This window comes from Emydura macquarii, unplaced genomic scaffold (assembly GCF_026122565.2).
Source record: "Emydura macquarii macquarii isolate MOO-44397 ecotype Brisbane River unplaced genomic scaffold, CSIRO-AGI_Emac_v2 contig_1263, whole genome shotgun sequence".
NCBI lineage: Eukaryota > Metazoa > Chordata > Testudines > Chelidae > Emydura > Emydura macquarii.
The window spans coordinates 1,226,247-1,241,231 of NW_027131400.1; the positions used below are offsets into that span (position 1 = coordinate 1,226,247).

The window sequence follows — 14,985 nt, forward strand, 5'->3', positions numbered from 1 at the left end:
TGTGAGCAGAATTGGGCAGCTGGTCCTTCAAGTTGTTGATCCAATAGAAAAAGTACAATGAATTCAAGAAATACTGACAACTACTTTTAGCTCAAAATGTGACATTGTAAAACCGTTACAATTTGGGAGGGAAGTGCATCTTCCTGATTTTAAATACCTACTTTGTATTAATAATCCACCACTTTATCATTAAAAAAAGAGAAACCAGTCACAACACTAGCAAACACTCCTATGTGTCCTGCATAAAAACAGCACTTTGTAGAGCTAATTGAGGCCACACATGAGCCCTCTGTTAGTCACAAAGCTCCACTGCCACAGTCAGGCTGTAATTATCAGCATGGCTGGTGCTCAAATGAGGGAAGCAAACAGAACACCCCAGTCAATTTTTAATTCATTTAGAAACACACAGGGGGAGAAAAATCCATTTTCTGACAAATGGAAAAGGACAAAAATCAGACAGTAATAAATTATCTAGTAGTTAAAGGCTAATACAAGCCATGGGCTTGATCTGGCTGCCATTTAAATCAATGGGCTTTTTGTCAGTGACTTCAACGGAATTAGGTTTGGCCCTAATGGAGACTTTAAAAAATAAACCAACCTACTCGGTAGAACAGCTTGATGCTGCAAATACGTATGCATATGAGTAACTTCATGCACTAGTATAATCCCACCAATGGATGTAATGTTACATTCTTAAGTGTCGGTAGGACTATAGTCTAAGACACTGGTTCTCAACCATGGATACATGTACCCCTGGGGACATGCAGAGGTCTTCCGGGGGTACATCAACTCATCTAGATATTTTCCTAGTTTTACAACAGGCTGCACAAAAAGAACTAGCGAAATCACTACAAACTGAAATCTCAGACAGTGACTTGTTCATACTGCTCTATATACTATACACAGAAATGTAAGTACAATATTTATATTCCAATTGATTTATTTTAATTATATGGTAAAAATGAGAAAGTAGGCAATTTTTCAGTAATAGTGTTCTGTGACCCTTTTGTATTTTTCTGTCTGATTTTGTAAGCAAGTAGTTTTTAAGTGAGGTGAAACTTGTGGCTACGCAAGACAAATCAGACTACTGAAAGGGGGACAATAATTGGAAAGGTTGGGAGACACTGCTCTAGGAAAGTACCTGACATTATCCAAGTAGTGTAAATGTAACTTTATGTTAACCACATTATGCCTACATTTAATTTTTGGGAGGAAATGTAAAATCACTTCATATTTAAGAAAGTGTTATTGATACAGGGCTGGATTCTGATCTCATTTACACTGAATCCACATTGGTGTAACTCTGTTGATGTCAATGGAGTTACTCCCCAATTTAGACTGGTGTAAAGGAGAATAGAATCATGCCCTTTATGCATAAAAACATGTCCAAATCTTACAATGAACGGAGTAGCTGCTCCTGACAAGAGCTGAAATAGACAGTCTCCCCAGATGGTGTCTTTGCATTCAGCAACTGATTAATTTTACAGTAAGCAGCACTATTTTCAGTGAGCTGTTGCTCTATTTCTTGCCATCCCAAATACTCCTCCATTATTGAATCTGGCAGGCTCTGTTCTCCGCGAAGTACTTTCTGCAAAAGTAGGACCTTTGAAAATAAAGAAAGCAACAGTTTGTAACCGGTAAGCTATTAGGGGAAGATGCTTCTCTGAGACTTGAGCCTCTCTCTTACACTAATGCAGGGGTTTTCAAACTGGGGGTTGTGATCCATGATGGGTTCCAGAGATTATGATATGTGTGTGGGGGAATCATGAGCTGTCAACCCACATGGATGCCAGGGCTCTGGCTGTCAGCCACATGCAGAGCTGACAGCTCAAGATCTTCAGATTTGGGTGGCCGGAGAGCAGCAGCCCAGCTCTGGTCAGGTGCCCAGCTCTGAAGGCAGCACTGTTCCCGGAAGCAGCGCAGAAGTAAGGGTGGAATGGCATGGAGGGTGTCATCATAGCCTGAAATATTGTCAAAGGAGGTCTCAGCAAAAAAAAGTTTGAGAATCCCTAGACTAATGTAACTCTACTGACTTCAGTAGAACTATTCCCAATTTATATAGATGTAGGTGACATTGAGAGATGAGAATCAGGTCCTCAATCGGTTCTCCTTCTGGATGTTCTGGCAAGGTGGCTCATCCAAATGATCATGGGCACACTAGATACAGAAGGGGTTTGTATGTGTATTGCCACAAATTTATTATAAATAATTTAATTTACTGAAGTTACTTTACTACTCCAACCCACTATGATAGTATGAAATGAAGTAAACTGAGGATGCAGTTTGGATCTTAAATTTTTTTAAAAAGCAACAACACATTCATAAATACTTACAGACGCCTTTACTGACTGGATTTGGTTGCTTAACTTGAAAGACTCATTTAGGTGGTTGTGATGGCACACAAATCCTGCTAAAATGTCTCTGACTTTTGAATTTTGTGGAAGTGGAACAGCCTTCTCAAATATTGAAAGCAGATCCTCGCACGTATAGGAATTATTACTCATCAAGACCTAAAACACAATTAATACACCATCACTATGAAAATGAAATAAGTGTAAAGAGACTGATTTAATTCAATCCTAGCCATCTCACCCCACGACTATAACATACAAAATAAAAACTAATCTAAGGCCAACAAACGGAATGGTGAATTTATTTTAGTAAGCACAATCTATACCAGGAAACAAAAAGGAACCATTTTTAACCTGTGGATTTTATGCACATTACTTATTCATAGTCTTTAAAGAATGACTTGCCTGTTTTAACTCGAAAAAGAGTGCTTCAATGTCTAGATGCATGAGCCCATCTCTTTTAATCAAGGGTGTCAATTTTTCCAGGTTATGTACAATTTCTGTAAGACATTTAAACATTTGTTTTCAGCTAAAGGAAACATTTGTTCCTGTTACTCAGAATTTGCAGCTCTTTGGTCTGCTAAAAAAAAAAAAAAAAAAAAAGACAGACCTACCTTCTGGAATATGCATGGAAGATGGTGTAATGTAAGTGTAATACCCCTATATAGGGCTCAATCATGTGTATCAACAGGAAGAGCGCAAGGAGCCTTCTCCATCCCCCTTTGCTCAAAGTGTGTGTACAATTGCACGCTGCACTCACAGAAAGCAAGGCTATTCTTGGCTAGCATCCACGCCAAGCATGCTGGGAGGGAATAAGTCCAAGGCTCTGCTCCCACTCCTAATCCATGCCAGCACTGCTGCCTGTGTGTGGCTGGAACACACGCATAGCACATGTTCAAGGGTGGCACAATAGCCATGTTCTGCAGGAAGTTTTTTGGAGACATTGTGCAATGCCTTCTAGGGTGGTGAAGCTGCCATGACTGTATGCTAGCTGGATCTGTATTACCTGAGGGTCCTCCAACATTGAGTGATCCTCCTGGGGTCAGCTGCTCTGGCTTCCAGATGTCTTTATGATACTGGAGATGTACAAAGTAGCCCTAACAAAGCCAAAAACTGGGACCTGAATATCCATATTATCTACAGTCCAGTAGGCCACAAAGAGCAGTTGCATTCAGATTACATTCCCTGATGAAGTTTTCCTCTCTGACATGAGTGTTACACTAGCACAGCTCCACTGACTTAAACAGTGTTCCTGGTAATTTATACAGGTACAAGAGGAGAATAGAACCCTATGATGACTTCTTTGATTATGAGTGTTGCGTACAGTGGAAGATGTGTTACTGAGGCAGATTTAACCACCAAGCTTTTATGAAATATTAATTCCCTAAGTACCATGTTAAAGCTGTACCCTTACAACTGTTCTTCCCAAAGAAGTGACAGCCTTTTCTACACCTTAGAGAAGTTAATTCTCCAAAAACTCAGCTGGTATAAACAACACAGCTCTATCAATATCAGTGCAGCTACACCTATTTACATCAGGATCTGGTCTAAAATATTTCAAATTAATGCATCTGAAAAAAAGACTACAGGAATGAGCCTAAATTTCTTGGAGGTATGGGGTGCACTCATAGTTCAGGACTACTACTACTATACCCTATTTCTATTATCATAGCACCTAGAATCTGAGTCATAAGAAGAAACCCCTTGTGCAGAACAAAAAAAGGACACTGGAAATATATTAGCATGGAAAGTATTACACAGTCTGAATGCTTTCCTAGATGTAGAGTGCTATTGATAAATGCCATGGCAGCCATTTGAGAGTTCGAGTGACACAGCACAGCTTTACCTTTAATGAAATATAAATTTTGGATTATTACATTCCTTATAGCTCCATCTATGAGACGCAATCTTTTCATAACAGGCCATTGAGGCAAACTCTGAATCACAGTCTGCAGTTTCTCCAGATACAGGATCCTGTAGGCAAAAAGAATGATAAAAGTAAAATGGAAAGTTCAACATGTCACCAAGAAGGATGCAGTTCTGCAGAATGGCCTTATTTTTTTGTAGTGTATTCATATCTATTCATATCATGTATTGTTTTTGCAGGTGTGATACATCTTGATTTAGTAAAGCTTTTGACAGTCTCACAAAACAAACAAAACAAACAAACTAGGGAAATGTGGTCTAAATTACATTACTATAAGGTGCGTGCACAGCTCATTGAAAGACAGTACTCAAAGAGTCGTTCTCAATGGTTTACTGTCAAACTTGCAAGTAGGACTGTGGCCTGGGTCAGATACCATTCAATATTTTCATTAATGACTTTGATAACAGGGTGGAGAGTATGCTAATAAAATTTTCAGGTGACCCCAAGCTGGGAGGACCTTGGAGGACATGATTAGAATTCAAAAAAGCTTGACAAATTGGAGATTTGGTCTGAAATCAATTAGATGAAATTCAATAATGACAATTGCAAAGTAGTACACATAGAAAGGAAAATATCAAATGCACAAAATGGGGGATAACTGGTTAGGCAGTAATACTGATAGAAAAGATTTGGGGGTTCTAGTGGATCACAAATTTCAGAATTCTGCAAGTTCCAGAGGGGTAGCCGTCAGTCTGTATACAGCAAAAACAACGAGAGTCCTGTAGTCAGATGCAGAAGTGGGTTGCAGCCCACGAAAGCTTATGCCTACAGAAATTTAATTTGTTAGTCTTTAAAGTGCTACAGGACTCTCGTTGTTTTTACAATTCAGCAAAGCACTTAAGCACATGCTTCAGTAGTATTCATTTCAATGAGTCTTCAGGAAGTGCTTAAGTGTTTTGCTAAATCTGTTTTTAGGTGCACACTTTGGATTTCATGCATTTTCTTTTTTCAGCAGGGGGATTCATTTTTAGATGATAGTATATATGGCTCAAAGATAAAAATTAAAAAGGAATAACTAAAAAAACAACCCTCACCACACCTCCAAAGATAGCCAAATAAAACGAAATCAATGCCTGAAGACAAATTGGAATTCTAACCTGAATATTCAAGCTAATCACAGCTTTCTATGGTGAACGTCAGGATGAATTCCTTTTCCTCATGTTCTCATTCAGGTCACAGAATGATATATTCTGTGGTGGTTTAGCAAACTCACAAGTCTCAGAAACATTAAGCGAGGAAAAGAAAAACTTTTGCATTTTTGGAATTTATCTTTCAGTTCAAGAGAGAGAGAAAAAAATGAAAGTCTTCCAAGGTTCTTAAATGGCCCTATTACAGGGTAGCTGTTCTCTGTATAGACTGATCCCAGCTCCCCTGCACTGGAGCAGGTGAGCCTAATCCAGCTAGTTTAAGAAGGTTGGGTTACACCTGGGCCTATAAAGGGCTGCTAGGAGGCAACTGAGGAAAGAAAGGACTAAGACAGGCTGAGCCCATAGGAGCAAGGCCACACTGGAGTGGAGCTAGCTCCTGTCATGAGTCCCTGGAGCAAGGGGGCCAAGGACTTAAAGAAGCAACCCCACAGCTGTGGCTCCAAGGGGGGAGCAGAGCTGGCAAATGCGAGAAAGCTGTCAAGAACTTGAGTGCCAGAGACCCCTAGCAGGGGTGGCCCTGAAGCTTGGGGCCAGGTATTGAATTAAGACTGTGTTCTATTGGTTTGTTAACCTTTGTTATAAAAATAAGCCTTGACTGAGATTGGGCATAGAACACCTGCTGGAGTCAGGGAGCAACAGCTGCCCCAGGTGACAGGCCCCCATTATCTGAGCACCTCACAACCTCCCTATTAGGGAAATACTATTAGCCCCATTTTACAGATGGAGAACTAAGGCACCGAACAATCAAGTGAATTGCCCACGGTCACATAGGAAATTTGGGGTGGAATAAGGACTTGAATCCATGTCTCCCCAGTGGCAGGTCAGAAAGCTAACTACTGGACCACTCTCTCTCTCTCTCTCTCTCTCTCTCAGAATCTGCTTCTCTTAATTTAGAGCAAGGGTAGTCTATTTTTTGTCATGGTCCAAATTTCTTGGTCAAGGTATAGCCAAGGTCCAGACTCCAGAGAAACATTTTTCACACCGCAAAAACACTAATGATAATAAGTCAATCAAAAGATTTCAGGGTCTTTTCAAAAGGGTTTGGAGGTCCGGAATTGGCCCGCGGTCAACCTATCGACTACCTCTGATTTAGAGCAATGAAGCCATTCCATGGGAGAATAAAATTAAACTATTTGGTTTCATCCGTACACACACACACATACACATATATAAACTACCTTTCATAACTAAGTACTTCAAATAGCGGTACTGAAGTTGGGCACACAGCAATTCCTTACACATATTAAAAACTGCATTATGGGTGATTAACACTAGACACACATTGACACTTTTTGAAGACCTTAATCACAGGACCAATCTCCCATTCAGGAGGCCACAGAAGAGACCGTCTGCAGAAACCACCTCTACAATCCCACTGTCAAAGATCAGTGCCAGTGGATGTCAAATGACTGAGCAGGGAACTCCTCTGAGAGACTCCAAGGGGCTGCCCAGTTGGGTTTCACGGTGAACCTCTGGATGCCACGTAAAGAGTGCTCCATTGAAGAGATTCTTCATCTCTAACAAAAGGTTTCTGTTCTCCCAGATGATCAGCAAGTGAAGCCACCTTGCCGAATATGGAGGAGCCATTTGGTGATGGCCTGGAGGAGTCACCATACAGTTGGCAACAGTTGCAGTGCCTGGAGTCTCCAGGGCCAAACCCTGCAACCTAGACTAACTACCACTGCTCTCATTAGGAGTTTGTCTTGGGGAATTAGCTGCTGGTGCCAGTCTACCCACAGAGGACTCGGATATTTACATGAGGCTGATCAATGGCAAATGCAGCTCCATACACATCAGTGACGAATGTAAGTGAAAGAGCTAAGCTGGGACATCTGCTGAGCTGCTGCCATCAAGTGACCACAGCCAGGAGAGAGAAAATGGGTAACACTAAGGTGGATGGCAAGAGTAGGGAGGAAAAGCAGTTTGGCAGCCAGGAGATTTGAAAAATATAAAATGAATGGTGAGGGCTTTTGCCTGCATTATGAAGGATTTAAAACATCTCTTTACTATCAAACTGAAGTTTAAAATATCTTTTAGTATCTCTTACTCCTCCAGCCCTAAGAGACAATCCTTCCATAATATCCAATCTGTCAATGTTCTGGCCTTTCTCTGTAGTCTCAGCCCCCTATATACCTACCAGAGATTTATCTCCCTCTACTCTTGATTCCTTCCCTCCAATTTTCATACCCTTGCCAATCTGAATACTCAGTCTGTTCTGGCACTCTGTGTATTTCCACCACAACTCTTAAACTCCGCTATCTTTCTTGCTAAACAACTCTACTCCTCTTCAGATTAAATCCTATGCTCACAACTCTCAATGACACTGCCTCAAAACCTATTCCACCACCCCATTTCCTTTAACTCTCTGGCAAGGTTTTGGCAATTTTTTCCAGGAAGAATAAGGATATCACACAATGGGAAACCATACTCCTTATCCTATCCTCCCCAGCCTCTCTTCTTTCCAGGATGTCCTTTCCATATCATCTTCCAGCCCAGCACTGTATCCCTTTGGCTTCCCTCTCCCAAGCTTCTTGTCCCAGCTCCCTTCCACCATCCTTTTCTATTACTATCCAATACTGAACACCCACAATTCTCCCTAAAGTCAACAAGAGTTGCAGATGCACAACAGCTCTCAAGATTTGGCCCTTAGTTTATAAGTTTAGGTTCTAAATTCCCCAAGACAGGGATTTGTCAATTTTATGGTAGTTGTCTGTAAAGCACCAGACACACCAATGATATTATATAAATAAAATGATTAATTATAGTATCAGTAGCTTTTTCAACCTCAATTACAGTAACGAAGTTCAACAGACACCTATCAGGGATAGTCTAGGTATATTTAATCCAGCATGGAGGAATGGACTAGATGACTTCTTGAGGTCCCTTCTAGCCCTACATTTCTATTATTCTAATCAACCTCTGCATAAACTCACCATGAGCCATTTTCTTTTCCATCCTCTTTGCAGAAATTAATATTCTTTTACAGCTTGTTTACAATATTAGCTTTAATAATAAACTGCTCAAAAATGAATTTGTGTAAAAACAAAAGCTTTTCTAAGATTTTACGCTCTGATTACTACCACAGCTGACATTCTTGCAGCTCAAGTAAAACCAATATAGCACTGTGAATATTGAAAATGGAGAAGTATAACTTACACATCCTGAGACTGACTATGTTTTTCTGGAAAGTTTGGTTCCAATTTCTCATTCAAATGTTGGATAAGGATATTTATTGCTGAAATAATTTTCCGGGCCTCACTGTCATCTGGATGTTGAGACAAGAGATCAACTATGCTTCCTCCAAGTTCAAAAAGGAATTTTTGAGGCTCATTGCTGCTTAACCACTGCTGAAATATCTAGCACATGAAAAGAGAAACAAAATTTGCTTGATTACAAGATGGAAGCTCTCTCCTTTATGCAAAACACAAACATTCTAAACAAAACAAATCAAAACACAAACATTCTAAACAAAACAAATCAAACTCAGATTTTCTTCCTCTTGAGTTACAACACACAATGAAAGTTTTCTCTAATGATTCTTCTTTACTCAGAAATGACTGGCTCAATGAAAGCAAATGTTAAACAGTGCCACTTCACATGGACACCAACTTGGCAACATAAGACAATGTTTTCAGTTATTTTACTTGCTTCTATACACCAAAGGCCCAGACACCTTGGTCTGACTCAGCTGCTCTAAATTCTGCTAGTTACAGAGATTCCCTAGCAAATGCTCTTCCCCGTCTACTTCCCAACTTGCCCCTTACACTCAAAGGGGTAGTAGACTAAATGGCAGCTATATCAGCTTTACGCTTCTAGGGATAGCTTTTACATCAAGCCAATTCCCAGCTGCCCCCTTAGTAGATGAAACCAGGGCCGGAATTTGGCCCAGACTGTACAGTATTTCAAGTGGTCAGCACTAAAATGTGAGTATTTGCCAACTGTTACCATATAGTACTATCTGCAATTATCACTGAAAATGATGTTAAATGTGGCAACTGAATGGTAAATAACGATCCTTACATAACAGTGTTGTACAGTAAGGCAGTATGATCTAGTGGATAGAGCAATGGACTGGACTCAGGAGACCTGGGTTCTATTCTCTGCTTGGCCTGCTGGGCAATCTTGGCAAGTCACTTCCCCTTTCTGTGCCTCAGTTTCCCCTTCTGTAAAATGGATAGTGATACTGACCTCCTTTGCAAAATATTTTGAGATCTGCTGATGAAAAGCACTGTGTAAGAGTATTACTATTACATTCTTTTATCAGGAAGGCTGCTGAAGTATACGAAGTGTTGATGAAAATTACATACAAGCTCAGTTATGCTGTCCTCAGATTAGAGTGGAAACTCCTCAGAGAAGAGACTGTGGTTGTGATGTATGGTAACCTGTTATGCACTTCTACCACTCTATATAAATAACCTTTATCCCAAGAACACACATTTCAGTGAAAGAAAAACAGCAAACTAAGACAACAAGGTGGGATCCTTCTTTAAATTATGATTCCTTAAACTTTCTTTCACTGGCAGAATATTTGGAACCTTTAGCTTCTCTTATGCAAGTGATTATATATATATATGGCATCACAGAGTCCTAGCTGGAGCTTACTTTTCAAGCCACTCTATAACAGGAAATTATTTCGATGGCACACTGGAGATCTAGAACTACAGCCCTGTGTTCTTCTTCCAGTTTTATCCAACACTCTCTGCAATCCAAATCCGTGTCTAAGCAGGAAGGCAAGGTATTGTGGGTGAAATTCACCCCTGTGCAGGTAGATAGCACAAAGCCTATGCACCACTTAAATCCTCAAATTAGGGCATGAGGGAGCCCTCTGTACAGGAGTGAATTTCTCTCTGTATGCGCTACTGTCAGGTTTCATGACTGAGCTTCAGTTAATAAGGAGTTTGGTTAAGTAGAGGCTGAAATAAACAGGGTTTACAGTATGTTTCCATTGTCAGGACTCTTTAATGCTAACTGTGCTGTATGCTTTTTTAAAAAAATAAACAGCTTATAGTCTTTACTATTGTCTAGCTCAATAATTGCTAATGACTGAACTATGGCATATAAGCAAAATATGCATTGTATCAGCTGTCCTCTTAAAGCATACCTGCGTGTAGAGTTTGATCTTGTTGACAGAATGGACAAGATAGACTTTGGCCTCACTCCATGCAGGGATACAGCCTTCCTCATTATCTTCTTTGTTAGCTTCAAATTCTGACACACTGGACAGGGTTGAGCACACAAACTGCTCCAGTGTGCCTTCTGTGGGAATCTGACAGTGACAAAAGAAATAGATGAGCACGTCAGAGAGCGGCTCAGTATTATCACCTGTATCAACTTACTTGTCTGAGAAAAAAAAAGCAGAGCCATGGGGCTGCTTTCAGGATGAACAAAGCCCAATTATCACAATCTAGTGATAGAGACTGCAAATGTACTCAACACATTTTGACAGGCAACCCCCAAAAAACTCATTAGCTACTCCCCAGCTGCATGCATTTCAGGGCTGGTCTACATTAGGGATTTTTGCACTGGTGTAGCTTGAAACCGAATAAATACTGGTGCAAGCCTCATTTTACATTGGTGCAGCATGTGTCTATAGAAATTTTGCACCAAGATATCTATACTGGCATAGCTGCATTGATGCAGAATTTACTGAGGCAAAAGAGCCATTAGATCCAATGGTGTATTAGGGTGTGATTGCTTACGATAGATTACTAATTTACATTAATACAGTTCAGTTTGCGAAGCCTATCAAATGTTCACTATGTTTTTTCCTCATGGGAAATCCATCTGAGTTCTGTACCAAAATGTTCAATTTTTGCAGGTAAAACTCCTCTATTTCTCAAAAATACCATTTAAAAATTACTCTGTACATATTGATTAACTCATCCCAACTATAACCCTGTAATCAGCCTGTTAAGATTCTGATTTTGGTCATCGGTGACTAGGGCAATACTGGAAAGGCTGCAAAATGTTTTGTCGGCAAGCTAGTTGGAATGTTAGATATGAAATTCAGATATTCATACATTAATGCTGTGACTGTTTGGGACTGACATTCACAATTTTGTATATTTCTTTAAGTAGCAGCAAAAGCAATGTCTTAAGATTCCCAGTAACAAGTGTAAAATAGGTAGGTTATTCCAGTTTTATAGATAGCTAATCTGAGACACAGAAAAGTCACGTGATTTTAGGATAACATAGCAAACTAGTAGAGTTTAGATTATAACTCAGGGGTTCTTGGGTGATAGTCCCATGTTCAGTTCACTGGATCATGCTGACTCTTGGTGACCAATCACTTCCAAGAACACGTTTTTGATAATCTGGCCACTTCTTCAGGTATCTACATGGAAGCTGCGTGCGCCAAGCTCCTTTGAAATTGGTCTCAAAATCTGCCTGGAAAGCAGCATTCAAGAGGTTTCTGAAGAGTACCAACATATTCTAGCCCAACCACAAGACAAATTTGAAGCAGGAATTACTAGGTACAATTTGATGTGCTATACAGGTTACAGGAGATCACACTGGTCCTTTTTGGCCTGAAATTTCTATACTTAAAGTGAGACTTTTTTCAGAATTGAGAATTTTTCTCTCTCTCATGTGAATAATACCCATTGAGTTTGATGACTAGATCACTAAAATTTACTCCCAGGGTGGGTAATATGAAAAAGGACATGACAAAAAAAATCCCAAATTTCTTATATCAGTTTAACTAAAAAAGAAATGCCATAAGTGGACCCCATTTTTGCTAATTTGTCACAGTTCTTCTTTTAGTTTAATATGTAAAGGGGAAATTGCATTTTATATGGGCTGTTTGCACTGACAGAAAAATGAGACAAGAAAAAAGGAAAACGTCCTCTGTCAAGTTAACCCCTCACAATAGGGAGAGCTCATAGGCAGTGAAGGGAGAAATTCTTTGAGTTTTTCTGTATATGTATTTTAAAAAAGGCTCACTATAACTAGGCTTTTCCAAAAGCCATGACATATCAAAGCAATGCAGGCACAGAAGAAACAAGTTCAGTACGGTGCCTAAGCATCTCTCATTAGAATATAAAAAGGAACAACAAAACAAAACAAAAAGGAAAGTTGACAGTTTAGCAAGTTACCTTATTTAACTCTGCCGTATAGTTCAAGAGTTTTTCAATATGAAGATCATCTAAACCAAATCTGGATTCAAGTTCCACTTTGACTGCATGTGGATCCCATACCACATCCCAAAGACAGAGGTTGTACCGAGAGCCTATAAAAAAAGATTAACTTATTTTATACATTTCCTAAGTTTTGTGAATTTACCTTTCTATGTTCCAGACAAATTTAGCATCTTCTCACTTTTCCAATTCAAGTTATTTACCTTGGAACCACTGAATCATGAAACTGAGGTTACAGAAAATTCTTTACACTAATGGGATGAATCCCACAGCATTTTAAGTTTCCTACCTATATGATATTTTGTGTGATCTTCATACTGAGTCTGTCGTACACTGATTCCCACACCAGGGTCTTACCAAGTTGTGAGGCATGATTGTGTAAACCATGCCCCACCCTATCCCAATAAAACATTTTCAAGAACCTAAATTCTCTGTAGCCTTCAAATCTACGAACATCCTAATCTATTCTATAGAACATTTCCATTTAGCTTCTTTACACTTCTCCATTTCTGTCTTCTCAATATTGTTTCAATTGAAAGAACAATGTCCTTCTCTTAGTTTGATACCGTTGCTACACTTACGATTCAAGTTCCGTATTATACACTAATTTAGCAGTACCATCTACTGCAAAGGTATTAAACTATTCAATTACCATAATTCAGCAACTCCTTAATACTAACTAATAAATGAAATCATAAACACCACAGTTAGGACCACCTATCAAGAATCTACTTTTCTTTTTTAGTTATTTCTTGTACCTATCACTCCAGTATTCAAACTGTGACTAGATAGATAGTTTACAGAAACTGCCTTGTCCCCTTTCTTTAAGGAGTTCAATAAACATATTGCCACAATCCCACATGAATCTCTCATCTTAGCCTACCTGGGGCGAGAAGTCAGATGTGGAAGTCAGCCTCTCATACCAAAGCAGACCTCACAGTGATAAATTACAGATTGAAATGTTATGTATTATGGAGGAAACAGATGTAAACAGCAAAGGAGATGGTAGGATGCCCCCTGTGCAGTGAGTGTCAACAGACCCTGCCGTAAGCCATTTATCTGAATTAGTGTGTTTAATTTGACATGTAGTATTGAAACTGTGTGCAACTGGGGTGGAATCAATTATCACCGAGGGGCAAATAAACTGCATTGTGCTAATAGGTTTGAATGAAGAAGAAACATTTATATTCTGGGATTTTAGATTGTGTATAACATTTTAACTTCTAAAATCCTGATTTAGGGCTTGTCTACTCTTAAAACACTAGATACATCTGTGGTGCTGAAGCTGTAGTCCTTCAGTGTACACACTACCTATGCCAATGGGAGGGATTATCCCATTGGCATAGGTAATCCATCTCACCAAGACGTGATGGCTAGGTCAACGGAAGCTAGGTCAACATAGCATTGTCTACACAGGGATTTAGGTTGGCCTAACAAAGGTGCTCAGAGGTGTGGAGTTTTCACATGTCTGACTGACATAGTTAAACTAACAATTTTCTAGCATAGACCAGGCCTTAGTCATATTTTCTCTCATCTCACACAGTTGGTTGAAACCGTATAACTGGACACAATATTTACATTTGTAAAGTAATTGACACTGTAAATCACATTAGGTACCACATCAGCTACTTTTTTTTTTTTTTTTTTTTTTTTTTTTTTAAAAAGAGGCCCTAAAACATCCATCCCCTGTCTGAAGCACCCTCGGACTTATTTTTTGCATGTTTTTGTTTTTGTTTTCCAGTTGGTTGGTTTGATTGTGAAGGAGTTTACAGCAAAGGAAAGTGAAATCAGAGCTATTGTTGTTTCAACCTGTCTCACTGAGTGAAATTCAACCCTGTATGTGGGGCTGTTTTTATTTAGAGGGCTTAAGTGGGATTTAAGAGTTGTACAGATGTTGGGCTGCTCTTCAACAGAAGGGGCAGTTTCATCCAGTGTGAGCAGATACTACTTGTCTGTCCCCATACAGCTCTGCCAATGAATTGTGATCCTGATCTTAGCTTGGGGAGCCGTAAGTACATAAGAAATGTACTGGTGTCAGCCAGTCAACTGGCCCAAACACCATCCTGCATTTGCAGGCCAAGATAGCAAAGGATGAGCCGGAACAGTGCTCTGCTTACTGTTCAGTTGAAGTGTACTGCGTTGCCTAGTGCTTGCTGCGGAATACGTACAAGGGCCATGGTTCAAGAAAGCATTTAATTTAGTATTTAACTTTAAACGTGTATTCAAGTCCCATGAGACTTTATTGATTTAAATGGGACTTCAGCACATTTTTTTTCCCTGAACAGGGTCTGGATGCCTGAGAGAGGATCAGTCAGGACAGTCCCGAGAGAACAGATCATACCCCCTTAGTGTACAGCATGCTCTTAAGTTCTAGGCAGGATCTTGCTTGGCTGGATGCACAAGGGAACAACTCCCAATGACCC

The 14,985-nt window shown here is 39.7% G+C and overlaps 1 protein-coding gene across 1 annotated transcript in view; it reads right to left on the reverse strand.

The window, feature by feature from the left end:
* Positions 1 to 14,985, reverse strand: part of ABCA13 (ATP binding cassette subfamily A member 13) — a 239,364-nt gene that overhangs the window by 211,203 nt on the left and 13,176 nt on the right. The window contains 7 exon segments of the mRNA XM_067550331.1: positions 1,398 to 1,603; positions 2,334 to 2,510; positions 2,757 to 2,851; positions 4,198 to 4,325; positions 8,583 to 8,782; positions 10,528 to 10,692; positions 12,521 to 12,654. Coding sequence (XP_067406432.1) covers positions 1,398 to 1,603; positions 2,334 to 2,510; positions 2,757 to 2,851; positions 4,198 to 4,325; positions 8,583 to 8,782; positions 10,528 to 10,692; positions 12,521 to 12,654 — 1,105 coding nt within the window.